Source organism: Saccoglossus kowalevskii, chromosome 1 (assembly GCF_978046115.1).
Source record: "Saccoglossus kowalevskii chromosome 1, keSacKowa6.1, whole genome shotgun sequence".
Classification (NCBI taxonomy): domain Eukaryota; kingdom Metazoa; phylum Hemichordata; class Enteropneusta; family Harrimaniidae; genus Saccoglossus; species Saccoglossus kowalevskii.
Genome location: NC_140641.1, coordinates 36,462,591 through 36,485,519, shown reverse-complemented (window position 1 = coordinate 36,485,519; position 22,929 = coordinate 36,462,591). Strand labels below are relative to the sequence as shown.

Below are 22,929 nucleotides of genomic sequence, written 5' to 3'. Positions count from 1 at the left end.
AATGACGTGGTTAAGTACATAATTATAGGTATTCGTTGTTAATAGGGCTTGAGAAATAAATAATCTCATCAGGATGATAATCAAATAAGCTCCCATAGAGAATCTTTAATCTCGACGGGAAATGACAGTGCAGAAAATTGACAACACTTTCCCCCTCGATAGCAAATAACATATTTGACCACAAGAGGGCGCACTATCCACATACTGCTATACACGTACGGTATTTATCATTTCATCAAAATGAGGGAAATGGGTGAAAGTAATTAACATTTGCTTTTTTTAGCTTTTTTGGTGGATGAAAGATTCAGGGCTGCGATTGTATGTGATGAACATGATACAGATGGAGAAATACAATAAAAATGTGATTTCATAAATTTTATTTTAATAAATCTGAATATAACTTGTTATATTTTCAAAGATGCATTATAAATGTACAAAGTAAACAAGATTGAAATTTGATTGAAAACTGCATTTAATAGACAATGCAACACTTACAAAAGCCCTTATTCTCGATAAATCGTATATATTTAAAAAAAATGTATCTATTCAATTCCAATGATTAAAAGAAATATTGCAGAAAGTTGAATTGCGTTTTTTGGCAAAAATTTTGTAAATAGATAATCATTTGCATGATCTGAGATTAATTTAAGGCAGCTTTGTTTAAAATTGATACTTGCTTGTAAACTTTTCAATATATTCACATTATTAGAAATTACAGCGTTGTGTTCAATATGGGTTCCATGTGACATGTACAAAATATATTGTTTACACAAAACTAGAATGTAGACTGTGGTGTTATAAGCTTTGTTCACACATGCTTTGTAAATATACCTTATCAATGGACTAAACCTGCATTCTATTTATACTCTGCAGAACCTACCTTTGGGTCACCTTTAGAGGGCGCTGTTTTAAGCCAGGCGACCTTGTTCATGCATATCTCATCTTATCTCAAGGTTGAACACAGAACTCAGGGTAAAGACCAACCTTCTGACTCTGAGCTAAAATTAACTCAGAGTCAAACCCCTGCATTTTGCTAGATGTGTGAACACCAAATTAAAGAACACAATTGTCTAACCAAATAATAGGAAGTATCTTGCAGTTATGGCAGAAAATTCAAAATCAAAAATTCATTAAAGAACATATTTTGGCATTAATTGATGAGCAAGTGTTCAAATGTTGTGTAAACAAACAATGCATTTAACATTTTTGTAAAGTCACATTCAATCCATTTCAAAAACAACCTGATGCAATAATTTTGATGCTCCAAGTCAAGGTACCAGCTTATTTTTACAGATGCAGAACAATCAAAACTGTCTGATTGCAAGCAGAATTTCCTACTAACCATATATAAGTAACATAGCCCAAGTCCTCTCATACAATTCCCACAAAAGGCACAGGTAGATGTACAATGTAATTGTCCTAGTTTAAACGATTACTGTATAAGCTCTACACTCCAATTCAACACATACAATGCAAGTTGATTTTTCTCCCCATCCCCAAATATTGCTGGATCAGGATTATACTAGGACATGTGTAACACAATAATGTGGTGACAATGAATGACAATTACTGTAAAATCTGTATTAGAAACCTCTGCTTCTATTAAAATGGTACAATGCAACAAAGGGGATGCGGCTTCTCTTAGAGCATCTACACATATGAGAAATGATGATTTTTTGGTTCTCAATTATTCAAAAAGAATGGCGGCGACTTCTATTAGGGATGCGGCTTCTAATACAGATTTTACGATATAATGTACATAAATTGTTTACATGGTTCATTATTTGAAACCAGCAATAGGGACATTGCAGACATACATGTTACTGGGTTTGCTGAATAAATTTTTAATAAAAAAAATGCTATGAAATGGATTCTACCCAGATAACAAAAATGAACGCTCCACGAGTTAAATATATATAGCCGGTTATGAAATAAATTCATGAAAGAAATTAATTTTTTTTCTGAAAAAAATAATAATAAAATGTGTAAATTGGACTCATCTTTGATAATTCATAATTTTTCAGCAAGCGCTTGAAACAAAATTGTGTAATTCATTTAATCTCTGTGATTTGATGATTTAATGGTGTTCACAAACTACCTCGATGTGCGTCTTTGAGACACCAGTGAAATTTTCACTGCTACAAAATTTCAAGGTTTTCACCGACTCATGAATATTTGTCTATTTTGTGAAACAGATTACACTATTAATCAAAGCATTGTGTTATCTTGATTACAGCATATTATATTCTTGAGAGAAAGCAGCAATCTGGTATTGCAACTGTACGCCTTCGCATGCCCTCCAACACACGACAATTGTAAATCAATCTGCACGGATCTGTGACAAGAAACATGCCCTTCTTTTGCAATCATACTGAGATGAAAGCACAACAGCAATGGCAAAACATAAAAAAACATATCAATGTAAGTAAAAGCCATTAGAGTTCTTTCACCACAGCATTGGTCCCCACAACAAAGGTCCCATTAACATGGCCCCAGCGGCTGCTCCTACCACAGCACCAGTTGCAAAATCAGATGTACCATTATTACGAGTTCTATCTATAATAACATGACCAGGTTCACCATCTGAAAGAACAAATGTACATTGATCTTCATAGGCAGTGTGGGTTGAAAACAATTTTTACAGATATATGTTGTGTGATTATATAATTTATTATTATTTAACACATTTAAGGCAGTCACAGGTGTAAACTGTATGTCCTAGGTATATGTGTATAACGTTACATGTACATGTGCTATATATGACAAGATAGTTGTTTACATTATATTTTATTACTGTTATTCAATATAATATAGAACCAGATTTTTAAACATATAGCCAGTGAAATTAACATTACAGAAAGAATCATTCAAGCCAGAAGGCCTCTAGCAAGATTTAAAATTCACGTAGACCATTGGTGCCATTCATAAAAGATTATTAGTCCATGTACAAACTAAAAGTTCAGACAAACATATAATATGTACGGTATGTGCAGAAAAAAGTAGTTGTGTTGTTCCACCAATATGTGCATGTAGTGCATCATGCCCAATTGGCAAACAGACAGCATGCTGGCATTATAGCGCCCTCTATTGCTGCAAGTTGTAATATACTGTTTGCTGTGGATTACAAGTTCCAGAGAACAGTTTCATAACCTTCCTTCCTCATTACTCATTTGAAAATAAATTTTATAAAATCATTTGATTAAATCAAGATCTTTAAATTAAAATTTGCATCTGTTTGCTAAGACTCAAAAAGTCTTGAAAAAAGTTAGTGTAAATTGTTATACCTTGTTAGTAATAGTGATAGTAGGTACGAGAACAAGGATCTACAGCAAAGGAAAGAGAGAAAGGAAAACATTCAGAGTGCAAAACATTCAGCATAAACAACAAAATACACTGTACCTATTCATAGTACTAATATACTGAAAGTGACTTTTGTGATGCAAACAAAATCATTACACATACATGTACTACAGAATTAGAAGGCGACTTGGATGATTCAATAAAATAATTGTTTTACTGTGAACTCTTGGTTTATAAAAAGAATAATATTCATTAGATTGAATTGTCAATTGATTATGATTCAGTTAAAACTACAAATATGTGTTGGATGGAGTAGAAAATGGTGTTCTGAAACACTATGACAAAGTGAATGCTAAAAACTCAACACATTTGATGATACATGTACTGGGATACATACAAGTTTATGACATGAATGGACTACATTAGGTCAAACCTCTAACACAACTCGAGATGTACAATTTTATGTGTACTATTGTTGGATTGCACAGAATGCTATGCGGTATATGTGCCATGTGGTGAGATGCCATGTGGTGAGATGCAGAATGTGGTCGTGGGATGCCATGTGGTGAATTGCAGAATGTGGTGGGATATGCCATGTGGTGAGATGCATTATATGTGGTGAGATGCACTATATGTGGTGAGATGCACTATATGTGGTGAGATGCAATGTGGTGAGATACACTATATGTGGGATATGCCATGTGGTGAGATGCAATATGTGGTGGGATGCCATGAGACACACTGTGGTGGGATATGCCATGTGGTGAAATGCACTATATGTGGTGGGATGACATGAGACACACTGTGGTGGGATATGCCATGTGGTGAGATGCACTATATGTGGTGGGATGACATGAGACACACTGTGGTGGGATATGCCATGTGGTGAGATGCATTATATGTGGTGAGATGCACTATATGTGGTGAGATGCACTATATGTGGTGAGATGCAATGTGGTGAGATGCACTATATGTGGGATATGCCATGTGGTGAGATGCAATATGTGGTGGGATGCCATGAGACACACTGTGGTGGGATATGCCATGTGGTGAAATGCACTATATGTGGTGGGATGACATGAGACACTGTGGTGGGATGACATGTGGTGGGATGACATGTGGTGGGATGCCATGAGACACACTGTGATGAGATGCTATGTGGTGAGGTATACTATGTGGTGAGAAACTATGTGGTGAAATACCATGTGGTGAGACTGATTTAAAGTGCTCTCTATTTGTATAAAAGTAACCCAAAAACAAAAGCTATTACATTAAGGGGGAGAGTTGAAGTTTCACAGTTGCTATACAGCAAGTAAAGGATTTTGATGTAATTTCCCACAATGCATTGTATCGTTATCAAACATAATGTACCTGATGATTTTCTGACACTACTCTGCTTGCCATCATTTTGTTTTTAAAAGAGAACCGCAATGCAGTATGGGTAAAATATCTAAACATGTGCAGTGTAAAAATTGAGGAGCTTTAAAATTCATGTACCGGTAGGTGGTGAACTTTGATTTTTGTGGTTTAATGTTCAATATCAATCCAACAAAATATTTTTTTAGGAATTAAAGTTTGATGCCTGAAGTTTGAACATGATCAGGCAAAAAAAAATGTTATTAACTTGATGTACCGGTAATACAAAATGTGATACTGTAAAATAATTTATTTTAGCTGGAATTAATTTTTGCTGAAAATACTTTTTTGTGTTTGTGTACAGAATTTATTTTCACTTATTTTTGATGAGTTAAATGTAAAATACAGGAAAACAGATATATCATCTTTTCAGCAAAAATAGTGAAAATAAATTCCAAATGAAAATAAAGTATTCTACAGCAAATATAAAAGTAAATGACAGTTTTGTTTGTTTGATTAAATGCCAATTTCAATATGATCTCCACAGTAGTTCATTTATCAACACACTGATGATTTATAGCGGTCATATTTGGGTGGTCGTCAATGTGTTACTAATTACATTTGAACCAGTGATACCCACTTCAGATACAAATTCAGAATTATCCTAATCTTATGTTGGTAGATGTCTGGGGCGACATGAAATAAGCTTTTCGTTTTACTTGGCGAACATTGACAAATCATAACTTTGAGTATTTTTTTTGAGCATTTTAAAATAATTTTGCATCTTGAGTAAAACAATAGTATATGATTTAATGTTATGATTTTTAATTTTTTAAATCAATATTTCATATACTCTTCCTCCCAAGATGCAATATCAAACACTATAAAATTATGATAAAAAAATTCTCAAAGTTATTCAAATTGCCTCTGTAATGAGCATGCTAAATTAATTATACCAATCAAAAAATGACGAATTCCAAATGTTCCCGCACAGTTAGTCAATGTCTTTTATATTGTGTTGTTATGCAATACAAATACGAGTTCCAGATTCTGATATATGATAATCTGCCACAAACACAAGAAGGCATTATGAAAATACAGAAGAGAACACTCACATTGATTTGGATCAATATATACAGCTTGTCCAGGAGCTGTTTGAATTACTTGAGTGTGTTGAGTTGTAGGGTAAACCATAGTCTGGGTAGGGCCTGGTGTAACCACAGTATGGCCATCAGGAAATGTAGTGGTTGTGACCGTTGAAGCCCGGTAAGTTTGCGGAGGATTTTGACGTCGATGGATGACTGTCACATTTCCTGGTGCTGAGTACACTCGAGGTGGAGGCTGCTGGCGGATAGTAAGAAAATTAACATAAACTGTGACACTAACTTTACATGTATAAAGCAGAATTACATGTATACAACTGTACACGCAACAATTGATGGGTTATGGCAGTCATGGATATCAGAGATGAAAAATAATTGAATTAATAGGTCTTAAAATAATCGTATTAAATTTGTATGAAATTTTAAATCAAATTTCAGTTATTGGTAAGATACTGTAAACGTAATTTCATTATTTTTTATTGTTTCTCTGCCAAGTTCATGAAACCCAGTGAGATTGCTCAATGCATCAAAATAGCGAAATTAAATGACAGCGACAATAAATGGTCTTACAGTATACAGAGTCATATACCGATGTATACTGCCCTCTATAGACAATGTTGGTTTTTGTAAAAGTGCTGTTTGGAAACTTTAATCTTGGTGATACGCTAAGGCAATATTAAATACGAGTGGAATAAGTTGATGCATACCAAACAAATACCTAACTATGTAATTCAGAGACTAACCAATGTGCATTAGTAAGCTATTACATTTTTTCAGTGAGTCTGTGAAACTAGTTGTTAAATTGTTGAATTTAGGCTTAAAACGGGTGTCAGCTGACCATCTTTGATCAGACTATGAAATCAATAAAAGTTCATCTCCAGGCAGAGATCTACTAAGTTTGAATAAAATTATTTCGTGTGTATCTGAGAACCGATTATGGTCAGACAGATGAGACAAATTTATAAGCCCTAGTTTCAGACAAAGTCTCTTGTGAGTTAAAAATCTATCAATTTCATTGTTTTTCTAGCTTGGTACAAGTATATATTACTTCCTTGTTGCATAGTATGAAATTAATACAGTTATTAGAGAGACACTCTGAGAGCAATTCACAAAATTTTATCAGTATGTGAAAACTTTGATGGTCTGAATTTGAATGAATTTTGATCAATATACAATAAACTGTCAAATATCCAAATTGTTGGTGATGATTTAGACTGACCACTTTTTTTTGGGGGGGGGGGGGGGTTGAAGTTCTCTTAATAATTGCTCTTTATACCAGTGTTCACACATGAATCTACAATGACTCAATTTTGTTCTGATGTACTGCCGTTTTTTCCTGGTAATGCATACAAATTCAGACTATCAAATATGCCACATGTAGTCTGAGACCGGAATATAGCTTTAGGAATGCTCTCATTGCCAGCAACTACATTCACAAATGAACACAGACTGTAGTAATTCAAATCAATGTTGAAATATTTGTACTTCCAAGGTATTTTATTGCTATTTTTATACACACAGTTGCAATATCACACGACACAGGTTACTGTGAAAGACTTTATTTTAGCTGGAATTAATTTTCGCTGAGAATGCTTTTTGGGTGTTTTGCATGGAATTTATTTTCACTGATTTTTGATGAGTTGAATGTGAGACATAGGAGAAAAAGTATATTCGCTGGACTTTATTTTCACTGAAGCATCCCTTCAGTGAAAATAGCGAAAATAAATTTCAAGCGGAAATAAAGTATTCTACAGTAGTTCAAAGTATTCTACAGTAGTTCAAAACAAAACCATATTTGCTGTTAGAAGTGCGTGTCCAATATGACAGAAGTTCAGTTTAAATATAGAATAAGTGTAATGTTTAGTGTACCTGTATGGATCTCATCTGCTCCAATGCTATGGTCCAGGCTTTGCAGTCATCAGGGGACTCTGCACACAGATTAATAGATGTGAGATGTGTTCTGATTTCAATCAGGCTATCATGACCGCGGCGATCTGGTGGTGTTACTGACCTCACAGCTAGCCCACTCTGAATGAAAGAAAATAACTCAAGATTAAATAGCCAGACGTTGTGGAGTGCAGTGCATGCCAGTCACTTTGGAGTTGCCATATGGGACCCACATTGAGGTATATATTCTGGTGCAATAACTGCAGAGTTTGATACTGCTGGTAAGTCATGTGACTGTAAATTACAAGCTATAAAATACAGTAATGTAAAAAACAGCTGGCAGCCAATCAGATTTTTTGTTTTGTTTTTTCGATAAATTTTAAATTAAGTTTTAGTTGAATAAAATAATTTATTTTTTAATTTTTATTCTATGTTTTAGGTTTTTTAGGAATAAAATCTGAAAATAGCCACCGATAAACAGCAGCTACATTTTTGTACATGTACATAAATATGTTTTTGTAGTAAAAGTAAGTACCACTTAGCAGCCACTGAGCCAGGATAACAAAGTTTATGGACCATTTCCAAGCAAACACATTACGAGAAATTTGATAGATGATGATTTAGAATGCTCTAGTTGCTTAGTTACCGAGTATAATAGCATTAATTCTGCCATTCTGTATGAAGTATATCTTCACTTGCAAAGATTTACAATATATTTCATTCTATCAAGACAAATCATTTTGTATTGTTTTTTATGGCAGTGTTTCACACTCTTTCACAATGAGATGAAATATTTACCTATAATTTGGCAATATCAAATAGCTTCCATTTACAACCCAAAATATCAAAAAAATTAATTTGACACACGGTTCAATTGGGAGAGCCAGTCAAAGAAATTTAAACAGAAGCAGTAGGCACTGAGTGATCAATCTTAAGAATTTCATCTCAAAAAGAATCTTGAAATCAAGAGTATTTAAATACAAAATTAACGACTGTAATTATAATATACATGTAATTATAGACCCTCCAGTAGACTACGGGAGGGTTTTTGATGTAATAACCCATTTTTGGATTCCCTTGTTGCTTGGCTACCATCTCATAAGCAGGGGAGGTACAAAAATTCCAGCCATCAGATATCAGGTAGATAATTTTACTGATATACCAACTTCAGTTTTGTATTGTAACTTCATTTTATATTATAGACATGCAGAATGGCTTTGAAACTTTATGATATGTTAGTATGAGGAATGTATTGTTATTCATATACATACACACATGTCAGGACAAAATATAATCTTTGAATCAAGGGAGGGTTTCAGCTGGCGATGTATTAAAGCGGGGGAGTCGTCACCTGCACAAACCTCAGATTGCCATAGCTTGTCATTGTTTACAAACAAGCCATGAGCCTTTGTGTTTTTAACAAGTAGTATTATCGTCGCTTGAAAATTAATTATTATGCAAATTAGGTAATTAATATACGGGTACATGTACTAATCAGTCTCCGTAACAAACGTTTTTTTATTTATCAAATTTACAAAATGTATTATCTAAGTTGAGAAGTTGAATTTACCTATGTGCCCTGAAGCAAACTAACATTGAAGTTGTCATTAAAGAACCTGAATCAACTAATGTATATACATCTTCTTATGTGTTTGCAGTGTTTTAGAAGGACAATTTTTGGAGCAATATCTGAATTTTCTCCATATTATATCAATTCGCAGACATGTACAATTCCCAAAGAACCATTGGAAACAAATTTAAACATCAATATTAAGGCATTATTAAAAACTTAAAAACATTGGAATAAGAATATTAAAATTAGATGTATTTTTTGTCAGTCCATGAATTTCTATGTACATAGGTTTTTTATGGCTCAAAAACCCACAAGTAATGCTGTCTGTCCTGATTTATGCGAGGCTGTTGTTGACTCCCTAAGTAAGCCATGATTGAGAAGATGTATCCCATAATAGATTGCTTGAAAACACTTTACATCTCATCAGAAGACTTGTGATATATGGCAGACAAGAAATTATAAAGTGTGCAATACATCAGCCACATAACCTACAATATTGGCAAGATTGAGCTTTCTTGTAAACCAGTTATATGTGCTTTGCCAAGTGCAATCAATTATATGACTTTTCCAAGGTCTGCCTGTAACAATATTAGAAGAATTTCTTGTGCTATGATATAACACATCAGCCCAAATGAAGGCCTAGTCTAACACTCAAATGTACATATCTTTTGACCATCAATCTATAAGCAGACGCAAACTTCAAGGATGTACTTTAAAACCCCCTAAAAACCATAAAGATTAATGTCGCCCATAATGAGACATATGTGCCAACTCGAGATTTTTCCTAAAACAGTAAATGATGTCTGCAGGCTCATAGGCTTACAGTACAGTCTTACAATCCACACATAACCCAACACTTAGCTTTAAGCTAGCTTTGCCAGCTTGGGAGTTAAGTTACGCTTAGACTATACTGAAGGTTGGTTATATATTGTTTTGTGGTACAAGACAAGTTAGAATAGGATGACATCAAGTGGGCACAGACACATGTTCTATCAAGTATACAGATAAGGGAAAACAAGGATCATACATTGATGAAGATAGCATCAATTGGCATTCTGATAACCATCTCTCTCTCTCTTCTTGTCTCATCAGTGTAACATGCAAGCCCACCATCTCCGTATAGTACACACCATTGCTTCTTCCATCTCTTCAATATATCACCTTATAAGGAACAAAACAAATTCATACATTTACAAAGCTGGTTTTATTAGAGATTTATAAAGTAAGGGTATGAAACTTTCATGATCATGTATGGTGATCCATGTATGCGATGAAGAAATCATGCTTTGCAAGCATTTAAATAAGATCCCGTTATGTGTGCATTGAAAAACATATTTTTAACCACGGAATACAGTGAATGCTTCAACGGAAAGGTTTAAATGCATTAACAGAAATCAGTGAAACATACTACATGCTTTGTGAATGAGGCCAAATAAAAAAAAAATCAATGTGTTTCCGGTCCTAGTTTTTTTTTTCAGCCTGACTTTTAATTTTTTGATGGCCAAACTGGAAAATGGGCAGTTGTAGCTGTTCCTTTCAGCTCCACTTGAAATTATTCATTTTTTAAACCAAAATGCCAACCTGTACATGTAAGATGCGATGTATTGTTAAACAAGCAGCCTCTCGGCTGAGATAGCCCTGCTGTTAGCAATGCACATTTCAATTAAAGAACAGAAAGTATCATTAAAAAATGAACAATATGTATAGTATCAAAACAATCAGACTTGCGGTTTTCAACAAGATGTGGAAAATATCACTTTTTACCATAAATTACAAAAATATTTACCAAAATTAGAGAATTGAAGATATCATCATGAAATGAACAAATCTGAGAGAGGTCCACATGTAGTACCTATATATGTACCGTAATATCAAAGCAATTGGACATGCGGTTTTCAACAAGAAGTCGAAAATATCACTTTTTACCAATAATGACAAAAATATTCACCAAAATTAGAGAATTGAAGATATCATCATGAAATGAACAAATCTGAGAGAGGTCTACCCAAGGTACATATACACCAAGTATCAAAGCATTCAGGCTTGTAGTTTTCAAGAAGAAGTCGAAAAAGTAAAACATTGACATGGACGACGACGACGGACAATCACTCATATGATAAGCTCCGCTCGACAAAGTCGACAGCGGAGCTAAAAACACTGCGACCATCACTGCAGAATAATAAATTGAAATTAATTATTTAATTTTCATAAAATAAAAAGTTATTCCTCGCTACCTACCCTACTTTTGTTTTCAATATTACCAGAATAACACTTGTTAATTTTTTTAGGACTATTAAAGTAAGGACACTATTAAACAATGTTTCACAGACTCATGCACTAATTTGTATTAGTATTTCAAGAAATATAGGATTATATTATCTCACAATTCATGTGAAATCTTCATTGCATATCACACCACTTGTATACATGTATATCCTCTCATCATAAAAATCCTCAGTAGTAACAATTTCTAGACAAATTTACTGGCACTAGATAACAAGCTGAATCTTAAATCCATATACATGTATGCATTGTTATAGTAATACACAAATAAGGAATGCAAATGATGCTGCAGTGATTGGCAGAAAGCTTAATTTATAAACATATTTATATTCCAATTTGTATATACCAATCAATTCATTTAAATTCAAATATTTCAATAGTGATTGTCTCAAGAGCTCAACATTGTCTACACCCATGATGTGTGCACATGCCTTCCTGTGACGTAGCGACTGAGACCACCCACTTATTCATAATGAAACGTTTGCTGATTTGATAATGTTGAACTAACTCATTAATATTAATTAGGACTAACAATGTCACAATTTCTGGATCAGTCAGTTTTAATTCTAGCAACAATTTTGATTTATAAAAAAATATATGTTTATAACAATTTAAGCCCTCTCCTTTTTACTGTAGTTTCATTTGAATATAATATTAATAATTTAGAGAGAAATGTGTAATATACTGTTTTTATAACTATTGATGGTAAATTTACAAACTGCTTTTTGATTGGTGAATATGTAATTTTTAAGCTTTTTTCAAAATTTAAGTACACTAAAGCAAAGCCTTGCCTTGTTAATCTCTAAACATACAGGGGTATTAAAATTTGTAATTCTGATATTTTTAAGAATATAAGATTTTCAACTTTAATAATTGTGTAATTCATGTGTAAGATAAATCACTATTGTGAAGTTGCCATGACAATTTATCTTTTTGACAAGATATGCGACTGTACACCATCTCCCAAAACAATAATATAATCAAACAGCATTGCCATGATAGGAAACTGGGCAGAAAAAATCGACTTGAGTACACAATGTACTTTGAGCAAATTCATTATAATACTGAATATTTTTATATAGTGCAACTATGAATTTCTTTAACTTTTCAGAACGTATGTAATTATTTGCAAGCTGCTGCAGTCTGGTATACAATCTTCTATTTTTAGAACTTGTGGCATTTGTAACAAAATGACAATATTTAGTGATATAATCACACATAAAAAAACAGCAAATTGAAGCATAATCATTACCTCAATAAATACATAACTATAAATTATTTACAGATCAATTTCAGGAAAAAATATGTAATTTGCATAATGATATTGTAAAGCAGTTCAATTGTTATTAGCATATTTTACTTGTCTATTATTAATTCATTGAATATCATTGACTTTCCATCACCTTCCACAAAATAAACCTACATAAAGAAAGTTACAAGGAAATTACAGTAAAATACATAAAAAAATGTGCAAAACGGTCCGGTGCACCAAAATTGTGGCTGGAAAATTATGAGATTACATTGAAAAATGTACTTGACAGATACTGTCAGCTTAATAATATCTTGCAACATAGACTGATGGTAGTATTTTTGTTTAAACTGTAGACCTTGGGTCCATAGTTGAATTCTTTCAATTCAGCGACAAGTTGAATTGCCATGGATCAAAACAATAAAAGGATGATTTAAAAAAAAATGTTTAAAGTGAGAAGCTTTTGGCCCGCCATTTCCCCCAAAAATTGAAAGGTGGAGATTGTTTGCAAATGCTTATAATGGAACATCACTTATAAAAAATTCCAAACTTCATAACATCTTCTCAGTAAAAGTGAACACAATAAACGCAACAAAATTATATTTGCTGCAGAAACGTATTTGATAGGTCACTGACTCATGATGGTCTCATTTGCATACTTGTTTCTCTTCACAGAATGTGACAGAATCAACGGGTTGCGCTGACGTCAAACAAAAAATTACTCGTGAACAGCTTTATATATAGGCCTTGAGTGACTAAATCCATAAATCAGAAAACACATTCAATATGAATCTCTTATAAGATTAATGTTTTCAACAGCTTTATTAAGTATTCAATGAAAAAATGATTCTCGTATTCCTACATGTACGTGATCACATACTTTGCACAACAAAGAGATTACAATCTTACAAAATTATTCATATTTTCTCTACTGCATTTGTTCTAATTAGAAGCGCATGACCATCAATACAAGAGTGAATAAAACCAATAACTGCATTTATTGTAGGATGGGTTGTCATTAAAATATTTATTTTCTAAGTGTAAACATAAAAATATTAAAAGCGCATCTCTAATGGAGTGCATATAGACCAATATCAATGTTTTTTTCCCCACATGTGCAAATAATTCATTGGCCAATATTGGTCAAACTTGACAGGCAGGTCACATCAGCATTAGAAAGGTGGACAAATTTGAAAAAAAATATATAGTTCTGTCCTGTTGCCATGACAATGATCGAAAACTTGATTTTTGGTCATAGATTTGTGCAAAATGCATCCTCGTACAAATCTTTGGGACAAAATCTTGGACATATCTCATTCCAATTTGTTCAAGTGTATGCCTAAAGTTACCATTTTCTTTTGCCACCAGGGCTTTTGCTGGATTGACAAATGCAAGACGCGCATTCAGTGCTAGCCTAAATCGTTATTTACACTCAACTTCATTAGTTAAAACAGTGGTGTTAATAAACCTCTATTGAAGTTTCTAGCCTGTATATCTGTTCAAATTAGATAGGCTGGTTACACCTGCACTTAGTTAAGAAACCCTCACAGTAGTGAGTGATGAATTGATTTTGATCAAGGACTGTGCATGTACACTAAGAATGTTGGATGAAAACATTGATATACAGTGTACCGTATATATAAATTCTCTCTTCAACAGCCTGTACATGCACTGTTCCCTTTAATTTTTTTTGAATCTTGAAAATACTGTGAAAATTTGCCCATTCTCCCCTTGAAATGTTTTTTCTGCATACAAAATGCATGGAAAGTTTCTCAAAAGACAAAATTTCACTGAGAAACTACAATTGAATCTGAGAAAATTGAGCAAAAATAAGACTTAGAGGGAACACTATGTACATGTACATATCTATTGCCAGGTTTCGACTGGATTTTGGGACAGATGGATTATTACTACAGAACATCACACTTTGTGGCAGTGTCAATGATCAGTTACTTGAGCCTAACACTGAGAGCAAACAAAAATTACAGTGCGCAGCAGAAACCTGAATTTTAGTTTATGACTGCATTCATAAATATACCCAGTACATACTGTATCTGTCATCAGCTTTCATTCAAATTCAAATATGTAATAATTTCCACACTGGTGATTGGCCCAACAATGTTTACACCCACACTGCACATGCATCATTCATGACTTTAATCATTTTTGAATGTAATGTGGTGTCTACAACAGCCTATATTCAAATTTAAGCATTTGCTGATTGGCTAAATTAACTTTTTATATGATGTCACAACACTATTGCTGGATGGTCGTTGGGAATTCTAACAGTCATTTTAAAATGTTAGATACTAAAAATGAGTAGGTAACAACATTTGTAAAAATCCTTTCATGTTACCCATGTTCTGATTAACTGTTCTAAAATCACTGAAGACATCACAAAACAAGGCCAGTAATGTAATAACGTTTGTCACAATGCTGGAAGCAAAGTGAAAACGAAAATACATGTAGGCAAGGTCAACAGTTCACAGATTTGCTGGAGCAAATGATGGTTCAAATGACAAAATAATTGCTACCATTAATTGTTCTAAAAGTGACCAAACCCGAGCAATGTCATCACAAGTGATAATCAGCTATAAAAACTGCCATGATATGCTAGTGCGATAGACCTGACATTTCTTAAAGCTCAATAGTCGTCACATGTTTAGACAAATTTATGTACACACTCATATCAAAAGCAGGATATACAGTGGACGTTTCATGTAACATCGACCATTGAAAAGTGTTTTCCATTTATACATGTATGAATATATATGTTGTCAGAATTACACAAATGAAGTAAAAAATACATTGTCGTCTGCAGTGGCCTGCTTATGAACCTGAAAGTTGTGTTGACCCTGGAAACACAATTAGGCGTACAACACTAATCAGCATTTGTATTTCTTAGAATATATGTCAATTGAGAGGATTTTACATATATCAACGTTGTCACTAACAAGAAACTATTTGAATAAACCTTACAATGCCAAAATACAAGTGCGAATTTGTTCTTCTGCTCGATGTACAAATGTACACTCTATGCTAGTTCCAGAGCCCAACTTTACCTCAGCAGCTATAAAACCATTTATTTTCACTGAAATTCAATTTCACTACTAGTATTTTCCAAAATTTCTGAATCACTAGATTTTAAGTTCATGAACTTGGCAGAGAAGCAATTAGTTTTATTGTTATTCTACAAGTTACGTGGATTTATTTTAGCAAATTTCAGTTACCAAAGAAAATAGTGAAATTAAAAACAAGTGAATTTACATCAACACTGGGCGCTGTATCACACTTTTACATGATTTTTGATGATTTAAAGTTTCCTCAATGTCTATATATATATTTAATATATTTAAAATGAAGTTGGTATAATATAATTAGCAATAAATCACCACAGAAGACGGGTTTACCACTGAACTCCAAAGTTACGCTCACTGATACCTGTGTGTGTATGTCGTGGAATGTGCAAAATCTTGTGGTATACCCGTCGGTGGTTTATTGCAACATTAACTACATCTTTCAGGATTAACTGATAAAACTGATGTAGAGAAATAATTTAGTTAAATGCTTTAGATAAAAATGTTACCAGTCAAAGGTAGCTAAAAATAATTCTTGTCTACATCATGTCAACCCACAGAAAATCACCAGATAATGTCTTTCAGGATTAAAAAAACAAATTACACATTACACTGTGTGATGAGTTCGTTTTAATAACTTAGTTTCGCTTCCATGTAAAGACATGGCAGAGAACAGCGTTGGTGTTGAATGGTGCAACTCCATCTATAGTTCTATAGTTGAAGAGGATGTTTAAGGCCACAATTCCCACATAACTAAGTTAAGTCCCACTGAAAAAAATGTACATGGTCATCCTTCAACTAATTTCTCAGTTTGTATATCTGTTTTTTTCTAAAACTGATACACACTGCATCTGTATATTATGCATTATCTCTGTAATAACATTATACATCACATCTTTCTAATCTGACGAGTCTGGATATGAAGCCTGCCTGTGCTGATTAAAATTTGTTCTGAATTTGCTTATTTCTGTTAATAATAGGGCCACTCCCATCTTAGGAATATATATCATGTCACTGCTTCTTATTTGCAATTTGCATACCCTACAAGAGCAATACACCCACCAACCACCACCCACCACCCCGCCCCATATGTTGTAACATATAATGGTATATTTATAACTGGTAAACGATAACTACTGTGAAATTTTAGCTGGAATTAATTTTTGCGGATTAGTCTTTATAGGTGTTTTGTATGGAATTTAGTTTCACTGATTAGTGATGAGTTGGCTGTAAAATATAGTAAACAAGCCATGCATGGCACACGTCACAGTCCACGTTAGTTATAGAATTTAAGATGTATAGTTTTGTTTATAGTAATATAGCTGGAATATAAACATGTCAGGAATATGATGATTGTTTAACATTTAAATGATTGACATTTGTATCTGATTGACAATCGAGTATTGAAAGATATTGCTCTGGAACAGCATTAATTAAAACAAAATCAGCCATTTTGAATACATTTGAACATAATCAGTCAAAGCATGTCAGAGATATGGCTCTAGAAGCCCATTCATTAAAACAAAATGGCCACTAGTCAGCCATTCTGAATCTGATCTAAAAAATAAAATAACATGCAACAGGAACCCGTAATGTCTGATGTATGTACCAAGTTTGAACAAAATCCATCCATAAATGCTTGATATTTGATGATTTTTTAGCACAAAAATAACCACCATTCGGCCAATTTTAATAGGATCGTCAAACCAATATATCTGTATATCTATGACATGATGTATAATGAATATTTAAATTTGAACATAATCAGTCACAGCAAGTCAGAGATGTGGCACGAGAACCACATTCATTAAAACAAAATGGCCGCCAGTCGGCCATTTTTAATCTTATCTAAAAAACAAAATGATGTGCATCAAGGTACTATAATGTCCAACATATATACCAAGTTTGAACAAAATCCATCTGTAACAGCCGAGAAATGCTTGATTTTGATGATTTTTTAGCACAAAAATGGCCACCATTCGGCCATTTTTAATAGGATCGTCAAACCAACATATCTGTATATCTATGACAAGATGTATAATGAATATTTAAAATTTGAACATAATCAGTCACAGCAAGTCAGAGATATGGCACTAGAACCACATTCATTAAAACTAAATGGCCGCCAGTCGGCCATTTTGAATCAGATTGTGAAACAAATTGATGTGCATATGTATATTATCATGTATGATGTATGTGTGAAGTTTTATTGTGATTGGTCCAGGCATTTCTAAGATACAGGTCTGGACACACGCACACACGCACGGAGGTCAAAACAAAAACGTATATTCGCTGGATTTTATTTTCACTGAATCATTCCGTCAGCGAAAATAGTGACAATTAATTCCAAGCGAAAATAAAGTATTTTACAGTATTCAAAAACTATAAATCACCAGCTACATATATTGAAATGAAATTTCTGTTTTGTTTATTAAAAGGAAATAGTAAAATAGATGGATGAATAGCATATAACCTGACACAATGTTTTTTTTCTATTTGATGTGTATGGTAATTTGTGCACACTGGTGAAATCACACCAATGTCATGTCAGCAGAATTATATCATCAAAAAAATATAACAAATCTAGATTACATTAGGTAGGGGAGTCGTCACCTGCGCATGCGTCAGATGGCCATAGCGTGTCATTGTTTACAAACAAGCGTCTACCCATGAGCCTTTTTTCATTATAATTTCTAAGTAAGTAAATAAAATAAACAAGTAGCCTCTCGACTGAGATGGCTCCGCTGTTAGCAAAGCACATTTCAATTAAAGAATTGAAGATATCATCACGAAATGAATAAATCTGATACCTGTAGTACCTATATGTATAGGTATCAAAGCAATAGGACTAGCAATAGCAATAGTCGAAAATATCACTTTTTACCAAAAATGACTAAAATATTCATCAAAATTAGAGAATTGAAGATATCATATTGAAATGAACAAATCTAAGAGAGGTCTGCCCAAGGTAAATATACACAAAGTATCAAAGCAATAAGAATTGTAGTTTTCAAGAAGAACTTAAATAAGTAAAAGTTGACACGGACGATGATGGACAATCACTCATATGATAAGCTCCGCTCAACAAAGTCGACAGCGGAGCTAAAAAATGCAACATATAATTTCCCACATCTAATTTACATAAAAATTAATAATTAATGGTCATTTTAATAAAATCAATTTTTCATTTTTTTTCTTCAAAATAATGGGTAGTTACTGGAAACACAGATTTTATTTTGTATGGCCTTACTGCATCAATCCAGATTTTGCAGGATCGTGTATAAGCAATCAAGGACAATGTATAAAATAGTACAATCATTCATACATGTACAGCCATTTTTCAAAGCATTTACAATATCAATATTGTGGTTTTAAAAAAGTAGTCAAAAATATCACTCTTTACCAAAAAATGACAAAAATATTCATCAAAATTACAATATATAACAAGTATCAAAGCAATCGGACTAACAATAATACAATATATCACCAAAATTAGAAGATAACTTATAAAATGAGAATAGCTCTGAGAAAGCAAGTAGATGTGGAAAAGATTACCAATATCAGATAAAAAATAAATGTTCATTAAAAAATGACAATCAAAGATATGATCATGAAATATGAAAGAAGTACAGAAAGGAACACAAGAGAGCAATCTGGGTTATGGATAACAAGAATAACCATATATGTTAAAGTTGGATGCCTGAATGGTGACAGAAATCCTTATTATGGATATATTCAGCAATTTAACACACTAAATTTGAGAGCTGCACATGCACAAATAAAAAAAAAAAATTCTTTCGAGCTGATATGGTACATGTTAGTTCTTCAGTTTTTAATTTGATACTGGAAAGGTCTCATGTGAATTAAACAGAGATCTGCTGGTCGATGTCACCATACTGTACACATCTGATCCACATGTGCATATGTTGATAAGCAAAATAAACAGTAACATGGCTAATAATTATTTTGGAAAGAATAAATAATTTCTGTAGAAACTGACTTAAAATTAGGTCTCTAGATAATCTGATTATAATCCGATATAAATAGAAGCTCAGTTCAATTTTAATTTGGTGTGCCGATCACATCTATTAACATCTGGGGGAAAAATTAAAACCAACCATGCAATTTTGTTGATTGTGACTAATTATGATGTTAACTAAATTATTTTTGTAACAATTTTGGAAACTGCTAAATTGTCCTGAAACAAAATAACTCTGTCCACTCATTGATATATGCAGATATACCTGTGAGATTAAAGGAATGTTTGGGTGAAAGTGGATACAAAGTTATGACATTTTGTTCCAAACATGATGTGGTAGTTTGTTTTCACTGTTTTTTAACTTCCATAAACTGCCAAGATTTCTGTTCATGATTATTTGTTCTCAGTCATCCTGGAAACGCAAGCCAATTGATAAATGCACAAAATATAGTGAAGCACACCATGAGTTTTAAACGGCCCGAGTAATTCTAAATAAATAGTTCAGGTTGCACAGTATTAAAATATTTAATGATTCATCAAATACAGATTTTACTGTAGAATCTGTAGAATTGCACGTTCTATGTAAGATAATTGTTATTTCCATCTGATACAGTACAGGCTCCACATGGTGGTGTGATTGAAATGATGGCACTTTCAGAAATAACATGTTATCTTCATTTTTATTATCTCTATCTATCGTTCAAACACATGACAAAAGTTTATACTAGAATGCTTTTGACAAGACACATACTGTTTGAAGGAAATTGTGTTATGTAACCTTCATCTTAAATATTGTTGTTCAAAATAAATGTGAAATTGTCAATGCAAATAGCATTAGTCTCATTTCTACATGATCGTGTGACTAAAATTTTCTCTTTAAGTGATATCTTGACAGTCTCCATGCAGTATTATAATGATAATTTACAAAAAATTACTTTTGTGCGAATCATACTTACTTTGTCTGTGAACCCATCCTGCCTTTGTGATAAATTCATGCGGCATTCTTGTTGCCATGGTGTATTATTTGAGAGGTTATGGTTACTTTCTAAAAAGTTAAATAGAGAACATGTGTTACTCTAAAATGTATGTCTATGTAGCAATGTTAGAATTATTCTCAAATACAGTAGCAAAACCAAATTGGAAGCATCAGTATATTAATTTAATAACTTTAATGTATCCTCGAAAATATGTACCTTTCTATCAGTATGGAAAAATAATGTATTTAGCATAAGATTACATTAATTAGTGTTTCATTTCTTACTAAAATGGCATTGTGTATAAATTCTCTGACAGAATTGGTAGTATTTTCAACTGTGCTTTGCAATAAGTGAATGAACTTTTGGACATTGGATTGTATTGTAATAGGAAACATTAACTAAGTGATAGATACTTTGGGCAATCCATGAAAATGGTAGTTCATCTTTTATTTCTTATTTAGGCAATGTCCAGCATAACAAATACCATGAACAAACAAACTAACAAATCATTCACTACTTAACCATCAATCAGTGCACAACATGCTCGACAACAGGCTTTCCATTAAAGAACGCAATTTCATACATGTACGAGCAAGATGATATATTTATGGATATTTGGTAGACGAAAATACTAGTGTCACAAAAAACAGCGATTTACTCCAAAAACAGAACAAAATGTGAGATTCATTGAGCTGCAGCCTGTTCTCAGGTCATAGCTTTAAACAAACAAAGTTCTCATAGTAATACTATTAAATAGAGACAGAGAAGTAAAACTCTTCAAATACACTCAGACTATAACATTTTGCATCGAAATACTTAATCAGAATTGTGAATGAATGTATGTATTTTGTCTTATTTGTGTTATAAGATGTTTATGTTGAAGGGTCGATGGTAGGTGATTTTGAAGTGTCTTGAAGACTAATTTTATTTTCTAAAGGTGTTTTTTAAAGATTTATATGTCTTCGCTTTTCAATAGCTAGATTATAGTTGATTAAATTCTTATTTTTGGATACAGTACAGTTTAGTATTCCTCCAAACTGTAGCATATGTTTCACTATTTATTGATTGCATAAATTAATATATTTTGTTTAATAGTGTTGATTATTTTTTTAATGTCTTGTTGCATTATTTTATTTTGTGAATTTGTTGATATATCTGAGTTAATCCTATATTTGATTTTATGTGGTGCATTTAGGCTAAATTTTGAAACAATTTGATGCAAACTCTAAAAGTGAAATATGTTTTCATACCAAATATTAGTCTAGAAAGCATTGATTGTTCTTTCATATGGAGTGGGCAGTAAAACTGAATTAAGATGTGACATCCAGCTCAAACATTAGTAAATATGTTTATGTGATTGGTTAATGAACTGATTACGATTGATGAGCATTTTAGACAAGTGAAAGAATAATTGCTGACGCCATTGGGGATCAATCATGTTGATTTCTGTCTTTTAGTAAGAGGTAGTAGACGTACATTATTAATATTAAAGTGGATTTTTTGTACTTACATCCCAAAATTTCTTCTATTTACATGTTGTATTGTGAAAAGTTTGTTTGTTTGTTTTAGTAAATTGACAAGTAACATGTCAAGCCACAGTCGCTCGGAACAAACTTATTCAGTCGCCGACCACTCGTATTAATTATATGAGTGGTCGGCGAATGTGCCTGTGGTCATGTCAGGGGAACAAGACACTGCAAGGGGTTGGATTTTCACACGAAGTTGTGAGTGACTCCAATTCCATTAACACCGTTATTGATGATAATAATTATTAAGAGGGTGTGTGAAAGATATACTGTAAAGTACTTTATTTTTACTATTTTACAGTAATGTAGTTAAATATGTCGTCAATACCAAGCGTACACATAAACAAATATACATTTTCGTTTTTCACCATCGACGTCATTATTTCCGCATTTCGACTTTGGATGCAACCCTTTTTTTCGAAGAAATTTATGTCCATTCATCGACTATACCAACATAAAAAGTAATTTAGCTCATGGAATGTGAGATCAAGAGTTAACTTACCGTGATCGGGATTAAATTCGTAAAGCTAAAGCTTGGGATAAGTTCAGAAATTGTGTTTAAGTAATGAACACTCGTCACCTGACTGAGAGCAAAATACGTTCTACTGCGCATGTTTAT

The 22,929-nt window shown here is 32.9% G+C and overlaps 1 protein-coding gene across 3 annotated transcripts; it reads right to left on the bottom strand.

The window, feature by feature from the left end:
* Positions 1-360: 360 nt before the first annotated feature.
* LOC100378286 (pleckstrin homology domain-containing family B member 2-like) lies at positions 361-22,919 on the bottom strand. 3 transcript variants are annotated; one of them, XM_085501316.1, is made up of 7 exons: positions 22,813-22,919; positions 20,764-20,852; positions 10,247-10,380; positions 7,629-7,787; positions 5,772-6,000; positions 3,285-3,323; positions 2,448-2,583 (listed from the first exon to the last, which is right to left on the bottom strand). In XM_085501316.1, the coding sequence occupies exons 2-6, from the start codon at positions 20,819-20,821 to the stop codon at positions 3,289-3,291; spliced, it is 615 nt and encodes a 204-aa protein (XP_085357442.1). In that variant the 5' UTR covers positions 20,822-20,852; positions 22,813-22,919; the 3' UTR covers positions 2,448-2,583; positions 3,285-3,288. The 3 variants fall into 3 exon arrangements, with proteins under 3 accessions (XP_006821715.1, XP_002738943.1, XP_085357442.1); XM_006821652.3 differs by lacking the exon at positions 3,285-3,323 and having other exon boundaries at positions 361-2,583; XM_002738897.4 differs by lacking the exon at positions 3,285-3,323 and having other exon boundaries at positions 361-2,583; positions 5,772-5,997.
* Positions 22,920-22,929: the final 10 nt, after the last annotated feature.

Bases quoted from the DNA above. Each gene is read 5' to 3' on its own strand.
- LOC100378286 (XM_006821652.3), bottom strand. From the start codon at position 20,821: ATGGCAACAAGAATGCCGCATGAATTTATCACAAAGGCAGGATGGGTT. The intron at 10,381-20,763 runs GTAAGTATGATT...GTTCCTTATAAG, and splicing joins AGGATGGGTTCACAGACAAA to GTGATATATTGAAGAGATGG. The intron at 6,001-7,628 runs GTACACTAAACA...ACTATCCGCCAG, and splicing joins AGCAGATGAGATCCATACAG to CAGCCTCCACCTCGAGTGTA.